Source organism: Tympanuchus pallidicinctus, unplaced genomic scaffold, assembly GCF_026119805.1.
Source record: "Tympanuchus pallidicinctus isolate F22 unplaced genomic scaffold, pur_lepc_1.0 scaffold1, whole genome shotgun sequence".
Classification (NCBI taxonomy): domain Eukaryota; kingdom Metazoa; phylum Chordata; class Aves; order Galliformes; family Phasianidae; genus Tympanuchus; species Tympanuchus pallidicinctus.
Window position 1 is genome coordinate 105792278 of NW_026294618.1, and position 24993 is coordinate 105817270.

At 54.9% G+C, this 24993-nt stretch overlaps 1 protein-coding gene and 2 long non-coding RNA genes across 3 annotated transcripts; 2 read left to right on the top strand and 1 right to left on the bottom strand.

The window, feature by feature from the left end:
• Positions 1-142: 142 nt before the first annotated feature.
• LOC128084556 (uncharacterized) lies at positions 143-20750 on the top strand. Its single transcript, XR_008208589.1, has 3 exons — positions 143-1026; positions 4034-4163; positions 20192-20750. It is a non-coding gene; the product is annotated as an uncharacterized LOC128084556 (long non-coding RNA).
• Positions 6287-17293, top strand: LOC128084550 (uncharacterized). Its single transcript, XR_008208585.1, has 3 exons — positions 6287-13687; positions 13767-13893; positions 15616-17293. It is a non-coding gene; the product is annotated as an uncharacterized LOC128084550 (long non-coding RNA).
• Positions 17131-24003, bottom strand: BCL2L11 (BCL2 like 11). Its single transcript, XM_052690739.1, has 3 exons — positions 23667-24003; positions 20991-21103; positions 17131-17929 (listed from the first exon to the last, which is right to left on the bottom strand). The coding sequence occupies exons 1-3, from the start codon at positions 24001-24003 to the stop codon at positions 17840-17842; spliced, it is 540 nt and encodes a 179-aa protein (XP_052546699.1). The 3' UTR covers positions 17131-17839.
• Between the last annotated feature and the right edge of the window lie 990 nt (positions 24004-24993).

The window sequence follows — 24993 nt, forward strand, 5'->3', positions numbered from 1 at the left end:
GTGACCTGGGCTGCCTGTCCTCCAGCTCCTGCAGCTGGCTCTGGGTCAGAGCAGGGGCTGCAGAAGAAGGTGAGCCTGATCACTGGGTGGAGCAGTGTGTGCTGCAGGAAATCAGATGTGACCTGAAGGAAGTTCCTGCCTGGAGTGCATGAGGAGGTGGAGGATCTGTGTTTGGGAAAGAGGGGAGCACCTGGCAGTGCCTCAGTGGCAGCTGAAGACAGACACGTTAGGTTTTAGTTGTATAAAAAGAAAACCAAAACCCACCTATTCCACAGGCACCTCCTTTGGTGTGTGAGTTAATAAACCTCGGGGCTTCAGGCTGACTCTATGCCCTCCCAGCTGGCCTCTGCCTGAGCACCTGGGCAGAGGCGAAATTTCCACCAATGGGGAAATGTGCCAGGCACAAGCTTTGCAGAAAACTCGAGATGGTTTTGAAACCTTGAATGCGATGGGCCGACTGCTGACTTGGGAAGGGGAAGCTCTGGGAGCTGCTGCTTGGTTTTGGTTCTGCCTTATGTGCTCCTGGCTGGGGGAGGCTGACATCCTCCTCTGGGTCTACAAAAGTCTGATAGGTGCCTGTGAGAGGGTGCTGTCGCCGCCCAGAGGGATAGGTGAGGCTGTGGCTGGCAGTTGGCCACCAGCACAGGGCTGCCGACTGCTGATCCTGCTGCACCAAACCCCAGAATCAAAGATCTGGGAGCTCAGCTGAGGAAGGAGCTGCGGAGCGCAGATGTTGGCGTGTCCGGCGCGGTGCTGGCAGCGCAGCCGGGAGCTGCCTGCAGGAAGGCGGGCGCGTGGGTGTGCGTGTGTGCGAGCTGCGCGAAGCCGAGAGGCTTCCTGTTTCCTTTTTAAGCTTTTAACAGAATTTGAAAGCAGCCACCGCCGCGACCTGGACCAATGATCTGGGCAGAGCGCGGGGGGGAGTTTCAGCTCAGCAGCTCTGGCGCCCGTTACAAACAGCGGCCTTCGCTCCCGGCCACGCGCAGCCCGCGCTCATCTCAGTGCCCGCTCCCCCGGCCGCCCAGGGTAAGGTGCTGCTTGCTGGCTTTGTGAGACACTAAAAAGGCTGAGCGTGGCTGCTTTGTCTGCTCGGAGTTTCTGTTGCACTTGAACCCATTTATCTGCTGCAAAAGTGTTTTTATACCGTCTTTGCAACGCCTGTGGTTCTCGTGCTGCTGTGTGATGCTTGGGCTGGGCTCTGCCCTCGGCACGGGGTGAAGATAATGTTGAGTGCTGTGTGTTGAAACTGCAAGTGTTCTGCGCGGTGGGTGCTGTGGAGATGCGTGCTGGGGAGATGGATGGATGATTGAGGAGGGGCGCCTTGGGGCAGCTGGGGCCCTTCTGACTGCATCTCGCATCTGGCAGGACCAGGAGCACAGTCTCGAGCTGTGGGCTGACAGCTGTGGTGCCCAGGGGGGGGTTATGCTGCACCCACCAGCTCTTGTGCGTGGGCTTTGGGCAACCACAGGGATGTTCCTCGCCCTGACCAGCTGTGTGCTGGCTGCCTTTGCTTTACTCACATCTGAATCCCTGCATGAGGACACAGCAGAACGCAGTGTCCCCAACCCTTGGAGCCACCCAGTGCCATCACGTGCCTGCCCCAAAGCACAGCTTTCCCCTTGGCTCTCCCCTCCTGCCTCCCCGCGCCCATCCCCACTGCAGCAGGTTCCTTTTTCAAAACCTGCCCGGCCCAATGCCTTCTTTCCCCTAGAGTTCCCCTTTTTGGGTGGTGTGCCATTCTTCGGCAACAGTGACCTCTGTCGGCCCTGCTGCCACCCCGCTCCTCCTCACTGCGTCAGTGGGACAGAAATTGGGGGAATCGCTCCATGAGAGAGAAAGGAAAAGAGCAGGAGGAGGGAGAACAGCTATTGCTGCCTGCTCCAGCACACTGTGCCGGAGCCTCGAGTGCCACCGTGCTCCGAAGCCACCCATGTGTGCCAGTGAGATCAGGAGGAATGTCCCAGCCAGGGAGTGACTCAGAAGCTCTTCAGGTCGCTGTGGTTTTTCTTTCATGGTTTAGCTGTGACTGAGCGCCTTGCTTCGTGCGCCGCGGGCAGGCAGGTGCTGGCACACCGGGCACCTGTGGCATTTTGGCCACTGTGAGGAGCAGTAATGCACCCTCTTTTTTTTTGTTTTTTCCATTTCTTTCCTCACGTTTTCTTCTCTTGGTTTTACTCTTCCCCATATTTTCTTCTCCGGGTCCTGTTTTATTTCTTCCCCCTGCGCAGCACAGCGTTCTCCCACCTCCTGCTGCACCCCGGGCGCACTGCCAGCACTCCCTGGCTGCAAGCTTTCCACCAGCTTCTTTTTTCTTCCTGAAAAGTCGAAGAAAAATTAGAAAACCCCACCCCAAAAACCCAACCATCTCCTCTTAGCTGACACCTCCATCTCTTCATTGAGCTCCAAGCAAAGCACACCCCTGCACAGCGGAGGAGCTCAGGGCTTTCTGCCTAAAGGGCTCCAGAAGTTCTGCCAGAAAAGCAGCTTTTTCCACGCAGCCCATGATGAAAGCAAGGCTTCTTGCTTCACTTTTTGGGGGCAGGCTAAGCATTTCCCAGCCCTCAGCCCATCCCCACGTGCTGCTGTCCTCTGCCTCCTCATGCCCACAGTGGCACCTTTCATCCCTAAAAGTAAAGTTTTCACTTTTTCTTGAGAAATCCCAGGGGCAGGGCCCAACCTTGGAAGGGATGGGAGGCTGAGCACTATGGCACTCTGCTGCTGCCCTCCCAGCATATTCCATTCTGCTGCTCAAGTGATGCTAGTGGGGGTGACCCCTTGCACCTCCACCTGTTAGGGCACAGAAGGTGCCGTACTTGGACACCTATGGCAGCAGCTCCCAGGATCACCCTGGGGTTTTCCCTCTGTCCCTCGAGCAGCAGCCAAGCTGGCCATGAAGCAGCACAGCACTTCCAGCGCGAGGCTCCGGCAGTCACATCTTGAAGCCATTAGCAGGGAGGGAGCTAACTCACTCCTCTCACTCCCTTTTTCCTTCTCGGGTGCTGCAGCAGCCGTGGAGCTGCTTGGGCAGCAAGTGCCCGTTCCTGCAGCCACCGAGAGACAAAGCTCGGTGGGCTGATGGCCAACAGCACATGCACCCAAAGTGCTGGAGTGCTGGGCTCCTGCCTGGAGGTAGCCGGAGGTTGGGATTTCTTCTTTCTTTTCTTTTTTCCTCTTCTGTACTTTTTCAAAGAAATCCATTTATCCCTACAAAGTCTGAGCTCAGCAACTTTTCCGCCCCTCCGTTCCTGGCCTTCTAATAGGTCTTATTTGGAATGGCAGAAAATACAACTCGCTCTTTAAATAAGGAAGGAGTGGAAGAGTGAGAGCGGTGCTGCCAAAAGCAATAGCGTGGGGCTGCACTCGCCCTGCAATGGGAGCCTGGCCCCAGCCCTCCCCAGGCTGCCCCTGGGGCCATCTGCCACCCTGGGGGACACGCAGGGCCTCTGTCCCTATCTCTTTCTCAGGGTTTTGCTGCAAACCCTCGGAAGCGAGACCTTTCCCAGGGCTTCCTAGGGCCTCTGCCTTCACTCCACGTGGGAGTTTTCCCACTGGATTTGAAAAGCTAAAAGCCTTTGCCTGATTCCCATCCCCATTTCTGCCTCTTGCTCCCAGCCGGCTCACAGTTTCCCATAGCGAAGTCAATTTCTGATGGGAAAAACCCCGCGTGCTTCCCAAAGGTTGTAGCTGGCCAGCAGCCGTGGGAAAGCCACCCCGATCCGCTCCTCCCTATAAAACCAGACATGAGTTTGGGAAGGATGAGACAGATCCATACGGCACGGGACAGGGATGCTGCTGCCCTGGTGCAGCGAGCGTGGCTCCTCTGCATCTTCCCCCCCCTATTATTTCCACGCACCTCCCCGACTGAAGCCAACCTGCAGCACTGCTAATCCATCCAGCGCAGCACCCCGCTGCTCACACCTGTGGACGCGCCGGCCGCCTGGTGTCAATTGCTGAAAGTTGCTTTGTGAAGGCAGCTCTCCTCGCACGGCATCTCGCATCCTATCCTGCTAAGGCAGGCGCGTTCCTCCTGCAGGGCCCCGGCTGGAGCGGGAGCACAGGAGATCCGTGGGGATGCCGGAGCGCAGCAGCGGGTTGGCACTGGCAGCCCCACGGAGGCGCGAGCCGGGCACGGAGGGCTTCTTCCCCACGAGGAAATATCTCAGGTGAGTGGGATGCGGGGACCCAAAATGTGGCGCCGAGCTCTTGCCTTCTGCGTCTCCCAGCAGAGTGCAGATCTTCTGTTCTGCGGGAAATGGGAGTATTTTCGAGCCTGTGCTCTTACGGTAAATGAAACTGGGTCTGCACTCTCGGGGCCACGTGATGAGCGCTTTTGGTAATTCAGCTCCTGCTCGAACAAGGGGAGAGGGAAAACCCCAGGGAACAGAATGGCGGAGGCGAGAGGTGCTGCACCTCCCCGGGCGGCCAAAAATGAGTCAGCAGATTCGGCTGCGGGCCGCTTTCGTCGCCATCCCTCGGCGCGACCTTCCCGCAGTCACGCAGGCTTTGCTTTGGGGCTGGAAGCACCTGATTCACGCGAGCCGGGATTCCGCAAAGCCATGAAGCCCCAACTGCCCGCCCCTCGGGCCCGGGGTGACGCAGAGGGGCCAAACCTCGCAGGAGGAGCATCACCTTTTGGGGAACGCGGGCTGGGAAACGGTGCTCCCGTTCCCTTGCCTCCCTGCTCTTGGTTTTTACCCACAGGGTTGTTGGCCGACAGGGTTATTTGCCGACGCTTCTGCTTTCTCGGTGCACGCGTTTTCTGATAGACGATTCGATGGGGAAGGGACGCTGCTGGAGATGCGCTTTCCTGGCAGCGGGGGGAGCCCGCGGGCCAAGGCCGGCCGGGGCGTTGGGGTACCGGGGCTGCCGGCTCTTCGCGCTACACGGGCAGCGCTGCGGGACGGAGCTGCAGCCGTGTGCGCTGCACGAAGCGCTGCGCTGCGCTGCTGCCGCCCGCGGGCGCTCGGTGTTTTCGCGGCGTGTTTTGCTGGCGTGTGTGAGAGGCTGGAGAGGCTCCAAAGCAAACATCGCAAACCCAGGGATAAACAATCCCTGTTGTTTAACGGGCGGGAGCCTTTCTCCTTCCCACCGGGAGCCCGGCAAAGACTCGGAGCTGCGAGCAAATTGTTTCCCCCCCCTCACACACACACACACCACCCTTCCCCTCCCACCCTCTCCTCCCCACTGCATTTTGGTTTGCAAAGCCGACGTCGCGGCTGGGGCAAACATCTCCAGATCTATGCGGGCGGTGCGTGGGTCCCGGCTGAGGGACACGGTTGGTTGGTGGGCGCGGTGGGGATGGGCAGACAGTTGGACTGGATAATCCTAGCGGTCTTTTCCAGCCGTAACGATCCCGTGATCTACCACCCTAAGCGCTCAGGAGGGTTATCCCGAAGGGGATGGGGTGGCTATGGGGGCCCCCCGCTCGCTCCCATCCGCTGGGGCCCCGCTGCTGCAAAATGGAGAAGCCGGGGAGCCCTCGGCACGGCCCCGCTCCCGGCACCGGCTCAGCGCAGCGCCGCACTATAATGGGATGTGGTTTGACCCCAGGTGGGAGGGTTTAGCCTTATATACCGTTGATTTGCATACACTTGTCTGAAATGAGTGTTTCAGGACACTTCACCGGGGCTCGGCACTCCCAACACCCACCCGTGGCCGTTCCCGACGGGGCGCTGAGGCACCGTCTGGCTGCGCGTTATCGCCGAGCTCATCTCGCCCGGTGCAGGCGCGGGTGCTGCCGCCCTCCTCCCGCACACAGCGCCCCCGCCTCGGCTGCGGCACCCCGGGGTGCCTCTGGCTTCCAGGGGTGGCTGCGAAGGTGCGGCTTTTCCTCCATTTCTCGGCTGATTTTCAGCTTTAGGCGCTGTGTATCAGCCCGGCGATGGGCACTTTGTGCGTGTCAATAGGAATGCGTGCAGTCTGACGTGTATTTACACGAAGTAAGGGATTGCACACGCTGCTGGGCGGCAAGGCGAGACTGGAGCGTGCTGCCGGGCTGATCCCTGCCGTAATTTGTGCTCTGAAAGCTGGCGGTGTTTCTGCGCTTAGATCTCCTAATGACTCAGAAATGAGGGAAAGGGCTTTGCTTGAAAGGAAGTGCTGGGCTGAGAGCGCTGCTGCTGGAGCAGCACCTCCCCAGAACGCCGGGGAAGGGGCACACGCTGGGTTTGCACAACCCACGAGGGCTCCGACACCTTGTTGTCTGTGTTCTGTTGTGCGCCTTGCTTTTAGGGGATGGAATGTAAGGAAAGGGGCACTCCAGGGAGAGACAGGGTCACGGGGGGTGTTGCAGAACCGTGGGGAAGTGGCACTGAGGGACGTGGGCAGTGAGCACGGTGGTTGGGGGGTGGCGTTGGGGTTGTACTTGGTGACCTTTTCCAGCCTTAATGGTTCTCTGATTCTAATTCCTCACCTGCTGGTGGCCCCGATGGCCCCTTGTTTGCCTCTGGGGAGAGGAGAGGGCAGCAAAAAGCTGTCCAGATCCACAGCCACAAACCTCGCTAAATATCAGGGACCTCACAAACAGCCCCCTGTGTCTCTTCACGGCACGGCGAAGGTGTTTAAAATCTCAATATTTTTATGCCAATGCTCATCGTAAAACCACAAGCTGCTTCTCAGTTTTGTTTTCTGCTGGCTTTGATGAGACGATTGGCATCTCGCGGCTGAGCCGCGCGGCGATGCTCGAGGCGCCCGGCTGTCGCGCCGTACCTGGGGACATTTCATTTCCCCAGCGCCCCGTGCCACCCCGCAGGGCCAGGGATGTTGTTTCCTATGTACTTCACGGCCGGGATTTCCCACTCGCCCTCCCCCAGAAAGCTGCGTTTTGCTTCTCCCTGGGTTCCACTTTCATTCGATGCGCTGCAGCAGTGAATAGCCCTCGACATTTTGCTGCAGTGCTTTGCGTGTTAGGCTCTTTTTCAGCTTGCTTGTCGTGAAGGCAATTGCTCACCCCCATGGAAGTCCCAGGGTGGTTTTCCACATGGCTCCTGCTGGGCAGCAGCAGCAGCCCCATTCCTCCCCACATCGCGTGCTGTGAATTACAAAAGAACGAGATGAGCTCGTTCCCAAGTGCAGGCTGTTTCCCCCCCCCCCCCCCCCCCCAGGCCCACCTCTGCCCAGAGCCACTGAAAATGGCTGTTTGAATCCGTCCGAAATTCTGCTTTCTTCAAATGTGGTCAGCTGCGCAGTAAAAGCGTTCCGTGCAGCCCACTTTCAGGACACTCTTTGGTGTTTCACTCTTTCCACATGAGTCAAACTAGAAGGATTTTGCAAACCTCACCGCATGGGTGCCCTCCCCACTCGGAGCTGTGAATACCAGCGTGGCTGGCGGGCCGGGCGGCCCAGCAGTGGATGAGTCAAAGTACGCCGTGCTCCAACCCAGCCTCTTGTAGCCGCCTTTTGGCTCCCTGCTTCCAAGCAGGACGTGGGGAGCGCCGTGCGTGGGGACGAGGTCAATGGGGCACAAGGCAGCCTGCTGCTCGGCTTCCAGCCCTCGGTGTGTGCTCCGCTCTGGGCTGGGAGCCCGGGACGTGGGTTTGTCCCACGCTGCCATCCCTTACTGCTGATAAATAGAGGAAGGATCAGCCCGAAAGGCGCCGTGCCGCGCGTAGTCACAGGAAGTGCAGACGGCGTCAGGAGACCCGCGGCACGCTTATTTTTCACTCCGTTTCAGTGCATAAAAGCCTGCTGGCGGGGGCTACCGGACCCCCCGGCACGGCCCACGTGTGCCAGGGATGCGGGGCCGCCAGCGGGGGCCGGGGGGGCCGGGAGCTCGGCGCACGCGGTGCGGTGGTGGTGGGGTCCCCCCGCAGAGCCCCCCGGGACGGCAGGGCCGCACGGCACCCCTCAGCAGAGGGGCTGAAATTGTGGCCGTCGCCCCTCGTCCAGAGCCGCCTCTGCCTCCAGCCCTTTCGCGGAAACCGTTGTGGGCTCGGGCGAGCGGGAGGCGGCGAGGCGGCGGCGGCAGGGCCAGGAAGGGGAGCGGGGTTTCGGCGTGTGTCATGCCCCCCGCCCGCCGTGGGTGGCTGGGTGGAAAAACCCCGGCGACGGGCGGCCGTTCGGGGCACGGGGATGGCTGGGAATGCGGCCCCTCGCTCCCGCTGACTCCGTGCCACGTGGGGCCTGGCCATGCTCCCTTCCTGCCCAGCACGGCAACGTTCGTTCAGCCATGGGCAGCGGCACAAAATGGTGCTGCTGAGCCCCTCTCCAGGCTGGCCGGTGGATGCCGGGTGTGCAGCCCACGGGACGCGCTTGGCAGCGCGGCAACCGGCCCTCCCCGGCGTGACTTTCATTTTATTTTTAAATACTTTGATTCTGCGGTATTAATTTGCTTTTTGGTTTCGATATTAATACTGAATACGCGCCGGGTCGGCGGCGTTTGTTTTCGGTGGTAAATAAGAGTTCAAGTGATTTAATGGCCGTGGCGCTGGGCTGGCGAGGCTGTGGGGGCATTGCTGCGGCCTCGTGGGCTGCCCCAGCACCTCCTGCTCCCCCGAGACCCTAAGAGCAGCACAGGAATGGGATGCCTTGAGTTTTGGGGGAAAAGCACTGGGAAATGGCGCCGTGCCGGCCCTGCCCGTGCCGTGGCATCCAGAGGGGCTGCCGTGCCAAGCCGGAGCTGCCCACTGCCCACCTGCCCTCTGTGGAGAGCGGATCCAAGCTGAGAGTGATTTTGGGGTTAAATCTGCCCTTTTTCTCGTTGTGCCGCAGCCGGCCTCGTGCTGTATTCGCCACTGTACTGTAGCTGAAAGGCTGCAAACAGTTTTGGGAACAAGATGTCTGCCTAAAGCATGACAGAATTGGCCACAAATTGCAGATGAGACTGATAACAAAAGCCAACAACATAAAATATGTAGAAAAACAACGCGTTAAAGGCGACGAGACCACTGAAGGGCTTTTTTGTGTGTTTTCTAACCAGGTCTCTGGCGACAGGAGTGAAAACACACCAAGAGAGAAACATCAGCTGCTCCCTTGTTAATATCTGACAACCAGAGGGGCACAGGCTGCAATGCTGGGGGCTGCCAGCCCCTTCCCATGCCCTTGGGCTCTGCTGGTGCTTTGGGGGGAGATGGCACCTTGCTTTGCAGCCCATCCCTGCTTTGGGCCGGTCGGTGCTGGGCACAGTGATGCTTTTTAGGGGCTGTCTGCCAGCCTGCTTTCTCTCTGCAAAGACCTCAATCTCACAGCAGCATTTTCATAGTGAATATAATCGTTTCTGCCCCGTGGAGCAGAGCGAGGGGGAAAGCAAAACCTGGGCGCCGTGATGCAGGAGGGTTTTTCAGCCTGGCAGCACAGCTACCTGCTGCAGGAGAGTTTCCTTTGTCTTAATAAATCAGGTTGAGCGCAGAAATTAGGATGAGGTTTTTGTTTTTGTTCTACTTATTTAATCTTTGTTTTTTATAAATAAATACAAATAACTCAAACTGAAACTTGATGGCTTTGGTGATAATAAAAGAGCAGCCCTGGGGAAATTTTCTTCATTAACATGTTCTTTCACAGCCCACACTCGGGTTTCGGTAGGAAAACTGCTTAACCTTTTCAGCAGCAGCAGCAGCAGGCGCTTTTTAAAGCCCAGAAGCACTGAAACACGGCGTTCGTGGCTCGAAGCTGGCTGTGCATCGCTGGGGCTTCGCTCTGATTTGGGGTGTGTAAGGAGGGCACAAGCCCTGCTGCCTCCACACACCGCTCCCGCATCCCTGCAGCACCAGCGGGTTTTTTGAATCCCCTTGCTGTTTTCCATAACAAAAAAAAGGGCTGTGAGAAACCAAAGCTGCTCTCGCCACACGCTGCATTGCGTTGCTCGGTTTCTGTGGCTTTTCTCCTTTTTCCCTGCCTATCAGTGCCGTGCATATGGATGGGATGCAGGCGAGCCGAGCATCACCCTGGGGCCAGGTTTGGGTTTTGTCTCTCCAGATCCTGCTCAGGGCATGCAGGAGCACAGTGCCAGCAATGGGTTGCTGTCCCAGCCCTGTGTCTGTATTTCTGGGGGGTGAGTGTGAGCCTGGCACCCCTACTCCATTAGCTCTGGGAGCAGCCCTTATTCCCAGCCACCTTTTTCCTTTTCCCATGCCAACTGCTTTCTCTGGGCAGCAAAACAAAACAAAACAAAACAAAAAAAAACAAAAACAAATCCACGAGAGAGTTTGCAAAATATTTTAAAATTTCTTTTCTTTTCTTTTCTTTTCTTTTCTTTTCTTTTCTTTTCTTTTCTTTTCTTTTCTTTTCTTTTCTTTTCTTTTCTTTTCTTTTCTTTTCTTTTCTTTTCTTTTCTTTTCTTTTCTTTTCTTTTCTCTTCTCTTCTCTTCTCTTCTCTTCTCTTCTCTTCTCTTCTCTTCTCTTCTCTTCTCTTCTCTTCTCTTCTCTTCTCTTCTCTTCTCTTCTCTTCTCTTCTCTTCTCTTCTCTTCTCTTCTCTTCTCTTCTTCTCTTCTTCTTTCTTTTTTTGCAGGGCAGATCTATGCTCTACCAGCTCCCTTAACACCATACGAGTTTTTAGTATTTGCAGCTCACTTCCTGTATGAGGTTAGTTTGTTTATCATAAAAACCTATTTTTAAACCCATTTCTGCCAATAAGTAATTTGAATGCTGATGCTCACTCGTTGTGTTCCCCGGCTGGCAGCAGGGCTCGGCAGCCACCTCACTCCCTGTCAGCACGGCGGTGGCACTCAGTAGGTTTTCTTGAGGGATGCACCCAAGGAGATGCCCTGAGCACATCTGTTAGAGCCAGCACCGTGTTCGCACGTTCAGATGAGGGCCTGCTCCCACATCTGATCTCTAAAACTGGTTTTAGTGAGATTGGGGCAGCAGAGTTCCCCTTGGGCTTCCCTGCTTTCAACACACAGATTTAAGCCATCTTTTCTGAGCAACTGTGGATATTGGGTGCATCCCTGTGCCGCCGAGACCGCTCTCCATCACCTTCAGGCACCATCAGCAGTCCACCACCTGAATCCCAAGGTCGGGGCTAGACCCAGCATTAACAACTGAGCTTAGGAACCCATCTTTCGTCTGGGAGGCATAAGGTTGTGTCCCTCTGCTCACATTTTTGCAGCCGTCTCCTCGCCGCGATGCCGCGACGCAGCCCCATGACCCAGCGCTGGGCTGGGAGTCCCAAGGGAGCAGGGAGGATGCGTGCTGCCAGCTTCTGTCTTGTGGAAAAAAAGCAAAGAAATCCAACCCTTTATTTTCACCTTTCTCCGAGCTGAGCCCAGCGCCAACACAGATGTGCAAAGCGGAGCCAATTAGAGCGGCATCGGCAGCGCCGGTGCACGGCTGGGGAGGTGGCATTTTGCTGCCTGCCATGTCCTGCCCCCCTTCGGGAGCTGACATAGCATCACCTTCAAACATTTTCTCCCTAATTAAACCGATGCCTTTGTCAAAAAGTTTCCATTCGGTGTGTGATGTCAGGAATCACACCGAGAGAAAGCGTGGTTTAATTAGCGGCAGCCCACGCGGCCGGGTAGCGAAGGCTCCCCCGTGCACTCCCGACAACATTAAAATATGAGCCCATCAAAATACCAGGCAGGAGAAACTCCCACCCTATTCCTTCAGTGCTGGTGGGATTTGTGTGTCCTTGGGCTGAAGCTGCTCAGAAATTTTGGCTCAGGACAGTGCTGCTGGGGAAAGCAGAGGAGCGTGAGCTAGGCGGCTTTCATGCTGGCACTGGGACTCTCAGGAGGCCAGCGGTAGAAGGAAATTGGTTTTGTCACACCATACAGATGCAGCCAGTCCCACCACATCCGTGCAGATCCAGGACCTGTTGGGAAAGTGCTGGGGAAGATTGGGAAATCCTGCCCAGTGGCCAGGGCTCTGGGATGCCCGTCTGTGGCGGAGTCAGAGTGCCCAGCGCTCAAACATCCTAGAACCCATCAGAAATGTCAGAAAACCCACTGGAAACAGTGACCTTTGTTGCAATATGAAAATCAGATGCAAAGCTGGGTGGGTATTTTTAGCTGTTTTAGGCTGAACAGGTGTTTGAAAGGTCAGATGCGAGTCATTGGAAAAAAATATAGTGAGGGTATGGCAGGATGGCTGTGCCGCTCCCCTGGTGTTCGATGGCCCTAAACGCTTTCATCCTCATTTCTGGGGCATGGAGCTTGGGCCTCGCTTTGTATTTGTTCTATGGCACCCCAAGGATGCTCAGCGCTGTACCTCCCACCTGCATACGCTGTCTTTGGAATGAGACTTTTGGCTTTATCGGCTAATATATGTAAAAAAAAGAAGAAAATTCATCCCAGGTAGAAATCCAGCACAAATCCAGCCATAATGAAACTGACTCTCAGAGTTCCTTATTAACACAGAGCAGCTTGATGCCGTAGTGTGAGGGTGCGGGCAGGAGGAGCCCCACATCTGCCCATCAAAAGGGTGGCGTTGGGTTGTTGTTCTCCACATCACCACCTCCCACGAGGTTTAGAAGAGCTCCCTTCCTCGTAGCATGGCCCACTGTTATCCTCGGGGCTGTCATTGGATTTCCATCGTCCCACATCAACAAGAGGAGGTATGCTGTGAGTAGGTTCAGCTGAAAGAGGTTAAGAGCAGATCCACACGTGGCCATGAGCCATGCACGTGGCTTTTCACATGATCGAACTGTTGGGCGTTTGGTTTTTTTTGTTTTTTTGTGTTTTTTTTTTTCCTTTTCAAGGAATAAAGGAAGTTTGTCATCATTCAAACAAACAGAAAATGGATGGTGGTTGTAATTTGTCACTAAAGCATTATTTTGAGACCACAGGAAGAAAGAGCCAGTCTTTTGGAGAGGGACCAGACGACACGTCCTTGGTGGACTGGGAAATGGTCAACCTGGGCTATGGCCAGCTGGGACTGTTTGTGTCCAACCCAGGCCATGGCCACCATGGCAAGCCAGGATGGGGCCAATATGGGCTGAGACTGCCATGGGCCTGGCCATAGCCTACTGAGATGTGGCCACAGCCTTCCTGGGCCAGGCTGGTGGCCATGGGCAGAAACCAGCTGGGACTCTCATTACTGTGGGATGCCACCAGGGAGCATTTCCCTTCCCTGCTGTCTCACCGAGGTGGTGGAGTTCAGGCTGAGCTCCTTCCAAAATAAGTCACAGCAAAGAAAAGAGGGAGAACCATCAGCAAACAACCTGCCTGCACAGGTCACTCTGGCTTGGCCCTGTCTCCAGCTCATGGCCAAAGGCCCTGTTAGTTAGCTTGCAAAACTCATAGGATTTTCCCCAGAATGAGAGACAAGATGTTGATCCCAGAGGGGTCAGGGCTGTCCCCAAAATCCTCCTCTAACATCCCAGTCCCACCATCCTCCTGAATGGGACCAAAAATCCCCAGGCTGATGGTATGGCCTTGGCTGGGCAATACGGGCATTGTTGAGTTAAAGCAGCCCCTAAAATAGCACCTGAAACCTATAAACTTCCCTTTCAAGAACTTCTGTAATTTGAAACAAGCACAAGAAAAGAAAAACAATCCAGAAATTTTGTTGTTTGTCAAAGTCGGGGTGGGCTTCTGGTTTTCTTTAATATATTTCAGCAGGAGCCTCTCACAGGGCAGGGGTTCCTGGGCACATTTCTCTCTGATTTGTTTCTTCCCCACTTTCTTCCTTCCTTTCAGCTGTCAGCATCACAGTTCTGAGCCAAAGCATCCCAGCAGTGTGCACTGAGCAGCAGGGAACTGTGGTGGTTAAAGACAGCCGCCCAAGAGCCCAGTGGGATTGTGAGGAGAGGTTGGAGATCTTTTTTATTATTATTATTTCTTGTTGTCCTTCTGTCATGATCTTTTTATAAAGTGAAATGCACTTACAGGTTTTTGGAGAGTTGAAAAGAGGAGGAAGATGAAGGGGAACAGCAATATCTTGGAGACGATGGGTTGGCGGTTGGAGTGGATCGTGGTAGTGGTCTCTCCAACCTTATTATTCTATGATATTCAAAAGTCCTCCTCGACTCTGAGCAGCTTAAAAACAAAACAAAACAAGGCACAAACAAACAGGGAAGTGCAGCTGCCTCTGCAGAAACAAGCCCTGCTCTCGCCTCACCACCATGACTCACGGCCGGGGCTAAATTCCCAGCAAGGGGAGGTGTGATAATCGTGAACAAGTGGCTTGGGCTCTGCCTCAGGGAGCAAACAGCAAAGAGGTGTGCGGAGACACATATCTGTGTGCTTGGCTTCTTGTTTCTGCCATCCCCTGCTGCTGGTCTCCATGAGCCCCACCATCACCCCGTGGCTGCTCCTTTTGTGCGGAGAGCCCCACACGAGCGAGCGCAGCAAAATAATTGTTCCAAACCACAGCTGATGCTATCAGTTATCTGCCAGCTATTATCTGTGGTGAAATAAAGGCAAAGTGAGCAATCGCTCGGGTAGATGGCTCAGGGCAAGGAGCCATCCCGTCCCCTTGTGCTCTTACACCATCACCAAGTCCAAAGGGGATGCGGCCACCAAACATTGGGGAGGGCTTAGAAGTGAGGATAGAAGAGGGAGGGAGGGCCAAGGCAAGGGAAAGCAGGGAGGTGGTGTCAATGAGCAGATTGTGAGGATGAACTCAAAATAAGTAAAAACCCTCACAGAATTCTAGTAGCTTAAAGGAGCCTAAACAACCCAGGAAAAGAAGAAAAACGAATTAAAAAAAGCAAGCCCTGTAAATCCCTACTGAATTAAACACAAGAACAGATCACTGCCTTGCTCTTCTTGCAGGCACCTAAAATCACCAACAAACTGCTGGCAGAAGGTCGATCCAGAAGCCCTCAAAGAAAGCACCACTCGTGACAAGTAGTCAAATAGTTGAAGGTTTTATTCATATAAAACTCATATTAAGAACATAAAAGATTGCATCTTAAAAAAAAAAAAAAAAAAAAAAAAAAAGATCTGCAATTATTTACAGCAGTATTGCACAAGTAAAGTGGCAATTACCCTGTCCAAAATTCATCAGTGCAAAACACAAGTAAGCCAGGGAAATTGCAATAAAAATGCTACATATGCTGGGTCCTATGAAAACGAGTTAGTGATTAATTGGGACATCAGTGTGCACTCCGGTTGTACCTGATGCTAAAGCTGGTCCTGGATCTTGGCTGAGACAGAAGAGAATGTGGTTTTAAAGAGGAGAGGACCAAAATCGTGGTGGAGAAGCCAAACTTCCCCTGAATTTCACTAATGCTGTCATGTCGGAGGTGCTTAAATCCCTATGGGTGTGCAGGACTTAGGCACTTCAAAGCAATCATCTCTGCGCCGCGTTGGCTGCGCTGGATCCAGCGGGCAGCGCTGGGAGGTCCATCACTCATGTGGGAGGCCCATCCACACCACAGACCTGGGGCAGGAGGAGAGAGGGGCAGGCAGAACCTCGACAGGAATTTAAATAAGCAGGAAATAAATAGCCATCGTTTCTACAAGTTACAGCATGATGGAACAGTAGAGTGCATTGATTACACAGGGGCAGGGGGAAAAAAAAATAAAGGGAGAGGGAGGATCTACAGTATTTACCAAGTTTAACTCTAAAAAAGTTTAGGGAAAAAAAAAAAACAGGATTTTTTTTTTTTTTTTTTTTTTTGATTACTTATAAGCTGTACAAAACTTACATGAGAGAATGGAAAGAGAATACATTGCACGCAGATATTTGGCTCAGATGATGAAAATAATACGGTGCCCTATTCTAATAAATAGTCAGGTATTTACAGTGACCAACTGGGAGGCGTAACGCGTGGCGTGGGACCATCCAGCACAACGGGGGCTCTCTGCAACCACTGAACTTCATGGAATCGTTTTGGCAGAACAGAGAGCACTGGTGACGTGGGCTCAGAACGACCCAAAGCCATCGGTGAGCACTGCTAAAGCTGATTTAAAACCATCATTCTTCTTTTTCTGGACATTAAAAACAATAAAACCACCAAAATTAAACAATTCTCACAACCCTACAGGGACGAAGCCTGGTTTTCTTTTTTGGAGCTACGTTTTCCTCTGTCTGCATTCTGGCTGGGAAAGCTGGATGTGGAGCAGCCCAAGCCAGATGGTGCCAATCCCTTGCGTTCTTCCCCTTCTTTTTTTCTGCCTAGCATAGAGCCAGGAGGACAGGGCAAAGTGCTGGGTGCTGGCCACCCTTCTTTGGTGTGCTCCAAGGGACGCAGGACCAGAAAAGCTAAAATTGCTCCATTCTCCTTCTAACGAGTGCAATCAGGGGCAGGCAGCCCCACGCCAACGGGTCATCGCCTCCCAGCTGGTGCAAAGAGGTCAGACTGTACACAGCTCTTCTAACACAGGAACACTGATCTCCACACAGCGGCACGCAGGACAGTTTCTCCTGACGTGCATATTGCAATGCGGTAGGAAAAACCGCTACCATAGGGCCGGGTTTGCTGCTGCTGCTGCTGCTGCTTCTCCGGTGCTGGTGAAACCAGAACTAACTGCAGCATTTGGAAGGTGATTTTAGGACCATCCGCACCAGCTGGAGGAAAGGGGACAGTTTTGAAGGTGAGAGGAGTTACGTTTGTGCATAGAAACGCAGGCGGTCGAAGCAACGACGCGCCCCAAAAAGCACCGGCTGTGCAGAAGCCTCCTGTGCGAGATGAACCAGAGATGATGGCAGGGTCTCCGTTGGCTGGGACACCACACACCCATGTGGTGAGCTTCTAGAGCCACGTGGCAGGGTCTCCAGAAGGGAGGAGAGAAAGGGCATCGTCCTGGGACTTCAAACACCTGCTGAGGTCTTCCCAGGTGGAAGGAGGAGATGTGCCACAAGAAGACCTGCCCAAGGCTAGCAGGGTGCAGACCCCACGCTCTGTGATGAGTTGTTACCATCCAAACAGCGTGCACAAGCAAGTCTGCGTCCTTCAGCACTGCACGGCCCTTCATTCAGCTGGATTCCATCACAGGAACCTTCAGGGTCTTCATCCCCTCGCTCCTCGCCTGCAGACTTCTCCCATAGCCCTGGTCCAGTCCAAACAGAGGATCCCAGAAAACATCCAGTGTGCCAAAAACCCTCTTGGGTTTAACAGCAACACGCTAACCATGCCTTTAGAACAGTTCCTGGAGTCGCACAGCAGGAACCTGTCACGGGGTGCAAAACTGCAATGGTTTGGGAACTGTTTTAACCTGCCTCCAAGGACATCTTATTGCTGAATTACTCAGTCACTGATATTATATATTATAATATTATACAATACGTAAGCATTTTCACACGTCTTATAGAAAGAATTTCTAAAAAGGCAACCTGGTGGATTGTTTTTGTTTGTTTGTTTGGTTGGTTGGTTGGTTGTGATATTTTGGACCCTGGGAATCTGACAGCTAAGTCTTGAAATTCAGAACTTAAAATAAAAGTTGGGAAGAAAAAAAAAAAAACAAAAAACAGTCAGCAGGAAACAGGAATATTTGCATGACGCAACCGAAGTTGGATTTGGGGTAGCATTAGGGTATTTACACATAAAAGAAGTGCTGATTAAAATCTCTCCGCCCTTCTTCCATCCTCATCCTCTTTGGCAGGCAGGAGGAGGCGGCAGCGCAGCGGCCGGGGGGCGTCCAATGCTCCCTGCAACACCTGCAGCACAAATAAGGCAGCTCTGCAGATCAGCTGGATCTGGAGGGTCTTGGGACGCATCCAAGATGAGCCGACGGATTTCCAGAAACGATGACCCAACATCGTCACTGAGGACATTTCTCTGAGACAATTCAAAAAACAATAATTAAAAATGGAGAGAAACACAGTAAACACCACTCTCAGATAAAATCTAGCTTTGGAGCATCCCGGCGGGTCCACGTGGGAAATCCGCCCTCCTCCGGCCGCCGCACGCCCAGGCCAGGGGGGGCAGCTCGGAAGCTCCAAGCTCTGGCATTGGCTCTTCTCCACTGGATTTTGGAAGGAGCCGTCGAGTCCCAGCAGCCCACACGGCCGGTGTCACTGCATCCTCCAGATGAGGCGGATGATGTAATGCAGGAGGCGCAGAATGACCACCTGGGGGTTTCCAGCGTGGTTATCCAAGAAACCCTAGGAGGGAAACGGGGCAGAAAGTAAGAAAGTGACTTGAATTCCCAGTTACCGTGAGTTGAACATCTCCTGCACGTGAGGAAGGAGAAGGTGGGCCTGGCACCTTCCGCACTGCAACTCTGAGCTTTCTCCCCACTGCTGCCACTACCAGGAAAGGTCTACGTTTACCTACTGAGCTTGCTTCAGGGGGTTCAGTACAAATGAGACAACAAAGTTCACCCCAAGGGGTGGCCAAAATGCACTGATGCTTGTTATTTGTCACCGCCAAGGAGATGCAGCACAGAAACAAAATGAAGGCAACTCAGCTCAATGACATCAAGCGCTTCAGTCCTGGGGAAGCCACTGCTGGCATCCCAACCAGCACCAAACCAAGACTGCTGCAAGATGACCAGTTCCCTGTCCCCAGCCTCAGGGTCTGGCATTGTCCTCCAGCACATTCATAAACTGGGCTCAATTCAACTTCACTGAAGCCAACTCAAGATTTTTTCTGAGCAGAAGATGATCCAACACAAATAGGGCAAATATCTAGACGAGGCTGAGCACACAGTTCTCAGCTCTTCCTAACACTGGAGACTGAGAGATTTCACAAACTGGAAATTGTGCATTTTCTGATTTTACCAAGAAGTAAACCCAGCCTCCCTTCATGCTGAGTTTCAGTAAGAAGCTTTATAGTCCTCAGTGGGCCAAAGCTGCCTGCTCCCAGCCACATCTGCCATGAAGGCTCAGAGAGGACATCACCTGGGTGTGGGATGCGAGTAATGCTGCTTGAGACTGCAGTGTGGAAGCAAGCAGTAAGCCCTGCTAAGAGAAGCAGGGAGGTAATAACAATAATAATATAATAATAATAATACAAAACCCAACTAGAAATGAAGACCTGCAGCAGGAAGAGCAGTGGTAGCAGAGACGGGTTCCTGCTGATGGTGGTAGTCATGGCTTCAGCTCTAATGGCTCTAGGAGCAACCACTGCAGCTGAGCACTCCTCCTTTGAGCACAGGACCAGTACTTCACAGCAACATTCAAAGAGAGTTTACTTTTGGGGACCCTTTTCCCTCCCCCAAGCCCAACAGCAAAACAGAAGTGCCAGCACCACCACCTCTGGTTTCCCACGCTGTCAGAACACGGTGTGGTTCGGGCTATATTGAGTGCAGCAGAACCATGTCTGTACATGCCCTGCAGGGAGAAATCACGCTGCTTACACCGATTTGCAACCTCCTGTTGCAGGCACAGGGCACACAGAGTGCACTGTCCCCAACAGAAGATGCTCAAACATCCCACAGCCAGGTGGAGAAGGGTGAGCAGCGCATTTTAGCTCACCATGCATCTGCTGTGCGTGGAGCTGGGCTTCGAGGCAGGAGAGCACACCGGCTGCTCCCGCTTGCTCAACCTCTTTGTCAAGGTGGATCGATGCTGAATTACCTAATTCTCTGTTGTTTTTGCCCCGGGGAGCTTTTAAGGGCAGACAGAACACAGCCAGGCTGCTTTTGGGAAACCCTCCTGGCATCCCAGCCAGGTTCTTGTCCCAGGGCCCCCAGCTGGGCACGCTGGGGCAGAGGAGCAGCGCCGACCCGTCCGACAGCCCTGACCTGTCTGGCAAGCACCGTTTTGGCACCGCTGAGTTCCCCATTTCCACCCGTGCTCAAAAGGCAAGCCCGAATGAACCTGCTGCGATTGGAGGGTGATGGCAGCACGGGCTGCCGGCAAAACTTCATGTTTACCCCTTCCCTGGTGCTGTGCTGGCAATCCAGCTCAGTAAGTGTGAGCTTCTTCAACAGCAAGCTGCTCACAGAAGGCAAAGGCAACTTTTCAGGCAGCGATAGCCAAGCACGCTGGGGACAATAAATCCACAGCAATTACTTAAATGCTCTGAAAGCCGCTTGGTTCTGGATGCAACAGACAAGAGGAATTCATCAGACTAATTAAGCCTGCGGGAAGCGATACTACTTTGCCCTTGCATTCCCCAACGAGCCCTGCTACAGCCCTCACCCACGTGAGCAGCAGGGAGGGAAAATGAGCAAATCCACGAGGGAAGCTGCTGACTCCAGAGCAGGGGAAAAACATATGAACTCAAAAAGAATGAGCTGGTGAGAGAGCAGAGGCAGGAGTGGATGTGGGGCAGCACCAGGACAGGCACCCAATCTGGGGAGAGCTTCTGCCGTGCAGACTCTGGACACAGTGAGGAAGTGACTCATGAGTCAGGGGTATGAATAAAGATGTGGGCAGTCAGCACATCATCACACACGTCTCCTTCTCCTCTTCCCACAGGTGAGCCAAAGGAAGGGGGAGAAGGACTAGAAACCACATGTACAAACATGCAGCTGTGAACAATGGATGAGAGGCAAGTTATCAGCTAACGCTGCTCTTCTGATAACTGCTGTTACCTCATCTCTTTGATGACTTTTTTTTGTGCACGTTCAGACCGCTCAGTGCCACTTCAAGGTGAGATTTTACAGCCTCTCAAAGTTACAGCCTTACAGATCTAGTGGGCACAGCGGTGACGGATCAACGGTTGGACCGGACGATCCAAGCGGTCTCCTCCAACCTTAGTAATTCTATGAAACACACAATTTTTGAAGGAGCTTTTGCTGAATTCTTCTAGGAGAAATAAGCTATCAGAGGAGGTTCATCCCTGTTGCTAGACTTTGATACTGGTGACCCTTCACAGCAGCAATCCCTTTAAAACAGCAATGCTGGTTCCCGAGAGCTGCCAGCCACTCAGCACAGCTCCTTCCAATGCCACCCCAACAACACACAGAGCTCTGCTTGCCTTACATGGTTCCCTCCTTATCACCAGTTCAACGCTAATGCAGAGACAGATGATGCTTTACTGGCTCTCAGTACCATGAATGAAGCCACGACACCCGAAAATCTCCGGTCCCAACTCGAAAGGTGGTGCTGAGTATCTTTCATGACGCGGCGGCAGCAGACGACAGCCACCCGCGCATCCTTTTCTACATTTGAGTGAACAAAACACTTGCCACAGAGCTAGTTTCCAGATATGATTAAGCTTTTCCCTTTTAGAGGCTGTGCGTAAAGAAATGGAAAGTAAAAATAAGAGAATTACCCTTCTTGGACAATAGGAGGCATTGAATTCATCCCCGATGCGCCGCAGCTCCTGTGCAATCCATATTTCTGGTTGTATTTCTTCTGCAAGTGAGTGAGATCGCCACCTGGAAGCTGCACAGAGCAAAAAACAGAGCGTTGGAAACAGGAACAACTCAGAAAGCAAATGCTCCATTAAACCTGGGAAGAATGCAACCGAGACTGGCCGTGCGATGTGCACGCTGCAGGCTTGTACCAGTGTTGGCTCTGTGTTGGTGTTAGGCTTTGATTCGTTATTACATCAGCAGCTTCTTCCCTAGCAAAATCCTATTTTCCCCTTTTCTAAACATAATGATTTCTCACAGGGCAAAGCAGCAGCTCCTTCTCTAACCTTAAAAAAACCTCAGTCCTGATAATTTGGTCTAATTCTCGCATTTCTTCCCACAGCGGTGGAGGCATCCAACGAGACAAGGAGCATGGTTGTTTCTGCCGTGCTAAGAAAGCCACAATTGGACAAAGTGCACTCAGAGCAAACTTCGGGACTTTTCATCCCCACCATGGGGCTGGAAGGCTCTGCTCTTCAGTATTATGTTCCAGCACTTCAGCAGAAAATAAACCAGGCGCAAGAAAATGGCACTGGCTTATAAAAGGTGAAAAAAAAAAAGAGCTAAGATATCAGTTATGCTGAATATACAGCACCAGGGCCTTCAGTCTCCATTTTAAGCTCCTGAGCACATGATAAAACCACGGTACAAGCCGCCAAATATTGGAAGGGAAATGAGCAAGCCCCGGTGCAGCACCTGTGCCCCCTCCTGCCAAGGAAAGCTCAGATTTGAGCAAGAAACACAGCCTAAAAATTGAAAAAAAAAGTAATAAAAAATAGAAAACGACAAAAGAAAACACCACACACACACCCCCCTCAAAAACAAAACAAAAACCAGCACTCAAAACAAAACAGAGCATTTCACAAACTTGGCACCCAAGCTCAAAAGGACTCGCGAGGGAATACAAATAGCTTCCAATCTCTAAATGCTCAAAGGATTAGTAGGGCAGTAAAAAAAAAAAAATTAAAAAAAAAAAAAATTAAATAAGGAGTCTGGCTCTGACCCGACTGGAAAATGCATTTCTGAGCCAAGCTGACACGGCTTGGCTCGGGGAGCTGTTTTGTTTTCACACTGTAGTAGCGCAGGAGCGGTGCCCGCCGCCTTCCCGGGACAGCCCCGTGTTATTGCTTCCCCCGGTCGCTGAATGAACTGCAGCACGAGAGCAGAGCCCACGCAGGAGCCCCACGGCACCAGGGCACGGCCCCGCAGCACAGCCCGCCCGCCGGGACGCGTGGCTGAGAGTGAAATCGGGCTGAGGTTTTCAGAAAGGACTTTCTGCGGCGCTGCCGGATCGCAATATCAAAAGCGTCCAGTCATAATTGCAGAGAGGCAGGGGAACTCTCAGAGCGTGGCCACAGTCATAGCGGGAGCCGGCCCACGCCGCGTGAGCCACGGATGGGTGCTCTGCACACCTCTGGGCTGCGCCAACACCAGCCGCCAGCCATGGGTAACTCAGGCTGCTGGGGATGGGCAACCAATTGAGGAGGTGGGGGGTGCCTCAGCCTCAGGGACACACGAGGTCTGAGCATCTCTGCTCGCTGCGGAGCACTTGGACCAGGTGGCCACGATGGTCCCTTCCAATTCCAACAGCTCTACGGTTTTATGATTTCTTTTTTTTTTTTTTTTTTGTTCCTCCTCTAATTGTGCCAAAGTGAAGTCTGTAGCCCGAAGCCCAGGAGATGTCTGCCAAGTTTCCCTGCCCAATGTCACCCATGGAGCAGGAGCTGCCACCTCCACCCACACCCACACCCAGCCATAAGAAGCAGCGCCGCGTGAAAATGATGCAAAACAACACCGCCGTGCCCACACTCACAGGTAGAAACCAAACCACCCTCCAGGCTTTGTTGTAACTCAAATCCCCTTCAACACAACCACAGGTCAGGCAGGCAAAAAGGAGCACCAGCCCGCACCGCACCAACACACGCCTCAACCACTTTAAGGCTTCCCCACTGCGCCCAGAGGATTTCCCCCTTTTCCACGCAGGGCTGAGACGAAACCACTCCTTTCCCCTCTGTGCCTCACCGGAGCCCAGTGAGGATCGGAGGACGGCACGGCCGTGCTGCTCGCACACATCCAGCCGCCTCCCCCTGCTCGCTGCCGGCCGACGGGAAGCGCACACCGCGCAGAGCACAGCAACGTCCCGCAGGCACGGCGAGAGCTGACCCGCACAAGCAAACAAACCCACGGCTCTGCTCCCACCGAGAGCCAAACATCCGCCGGAGATTCCTCGGGCAGCAGCAGACAGCTGGCTGCGGGGCTCGGGTGACATTCTTCGGGCACTCCCACGGCGGGTCGCCTCCAGGCACGGCTCCGCTCTCCGTGCCCGGGGCAGAGCGGCGGGCGCCGTCCGGGCGGTGCCACGCGAGCGGCTCGTTGTGAAACTCGCAGCGAGCCGTAAGGACGGCAGTAAGGTCAGAAAACCTTTCCTAAGGGCACGTTACAGTCAGCGCTGCAGCTGTAACCACAGACCTTCACCACGAGGGAAAAAAAAAAAAAAAAGCAAAGCAAAGCAAACGGCACCGCGCGGCCAGAGCGCCCGGCCGGCCGCCATCCCCGAGCGCTACCTGCCAGCCGCCGCCCCGCCCGGCACTCACCCATGGCGCTCAGGTAGTGGCTGACGGCCTGGCACGGCGGGCTGGGGGTCTGCGTGGCCTTATCGCAGCTCATGGGCGCGGGGCTGCGCTCGGCCTCGAAGGAGAAGTAGCCGCTGGAGGAGCGCGGCAGCAGCGGGGACCTCCGCACGAAGAAGAAGAGCGGCGAGCGGATGGCGAACGGGCCGGGGCTGCCGGGCGAGGCGGGCCGGGCGGCGCCGGGCAGCGCGGCGGGGGCTCCGGGCCGCAGCGGGACGGCCGGGCCCGGCCCCTCTCCCGGCGGCAGCCGCCCGGCCCGGCGGTCGCGGGGCGCCTTCGCCTCGGGGGGCTGCTTGGCCATGGGCTGCGCCTGCGGGCGGAGCGGAGCGCTGAGCGGCGGGAGCCGGCCCTACCCGCCCCTTCCTCCTCCTCCTCCTCCTCCTTCTCCTCCTCCCGCCGCCGCTCCCCGCCCGGCCCCATTGTTCTGCCCGCGGCCCCGCGCCGCCCGCCCCGCGCCCCTCTCCCTCCCGCCGCCCCCCGCCCTCCCTCCCGGTCCGCTCACGGTGCCGCCGGCGGAGTCGCGGGGGCGAGAAGGGGGGAGCGGGGGAGCGCGCGGGCGGCGGCAGGCTGCTGCCGGCGGCCCTGTGCGCGGCGCCCGCAGCCTCCGCCTCCTCGCGCGGCCCCGCCCCGCCCCGTGTTTACCACCGCGCGGACCGCCCCGCCGCGCCCCGCCCCGCTCACCTCCGCTGCCCTCCGCCGGGAGCGCGCGCGGCCCCGCTGCCGCCGTACGCACGTGCGGGCACGCGCCTTCGGATGCGCGCGCACCGCTGTACGGCCGTGCCGCGCGCGGGGATGTGTGCGCGCACACAGCGTTACATCACTCACAGCCCGGGCACGGGGGTGGGAAAGACCGCTGCGATCATCCTGCTGTGCGCAGCACAGCGCAGCGTGCCCAATAACCACGTCCCTCAGTGCCACATCCCACGGCTCTGGGACTCCTCCAGGTGACCCCAGCGCTCCCTGGGCAGCTGTGTCAGTGCAGAATCACTTCTGCAGAAGGAATTGTTCCTAGCAGCCAACCCGAACCTCCCCTGGCACAACGTGAGGCCATCCCTTCTCGTCCTATGGCCGTTCCCTGCCGGCAGAGGCCGACCCCGCCTCACACAGCCTCCTTTCAGGGGGTTGCAGATCCATAGGTCTGCCCTGAGCCTCCACACCGAACAGCCCCGGTTCCTCAGCCGCTCCCCATCACACTGGTGCTCCAGACCCCTCACAGCCCCGCTGCCCTTCTCTGGACACGCTGCAGCCCTCGGTGTCTTTCCTGCAGTGAGGGCCCAGCGCTGAGCGCAGC

Bases quoted from the DNA above. Each gene is read 5' to 3' on its own strand.
- BCL2L11 (XM_052690739.1), bottom strand. From the start codon at position 24,003: ATGGCCAAGCAGCCCCCCGAGGCGAAGGCGCCCCGCGACCGCCGGGCC. The intron at 21,104-23,666 runs GTGAGTGCCGGG...TGCTCTGTGCAG, and splicing joins CCACTACCTGAGCGCCATGG to CTTCCAGGTGGCGATCTCAC. The intron at 17,930-20,990 runs GTAATTCTCTTA...TTTCCCTCCTAG, and splicing joins CCTCCTATTGTCCAAGAAGG to GGTTTCTTGGATAACCACGC.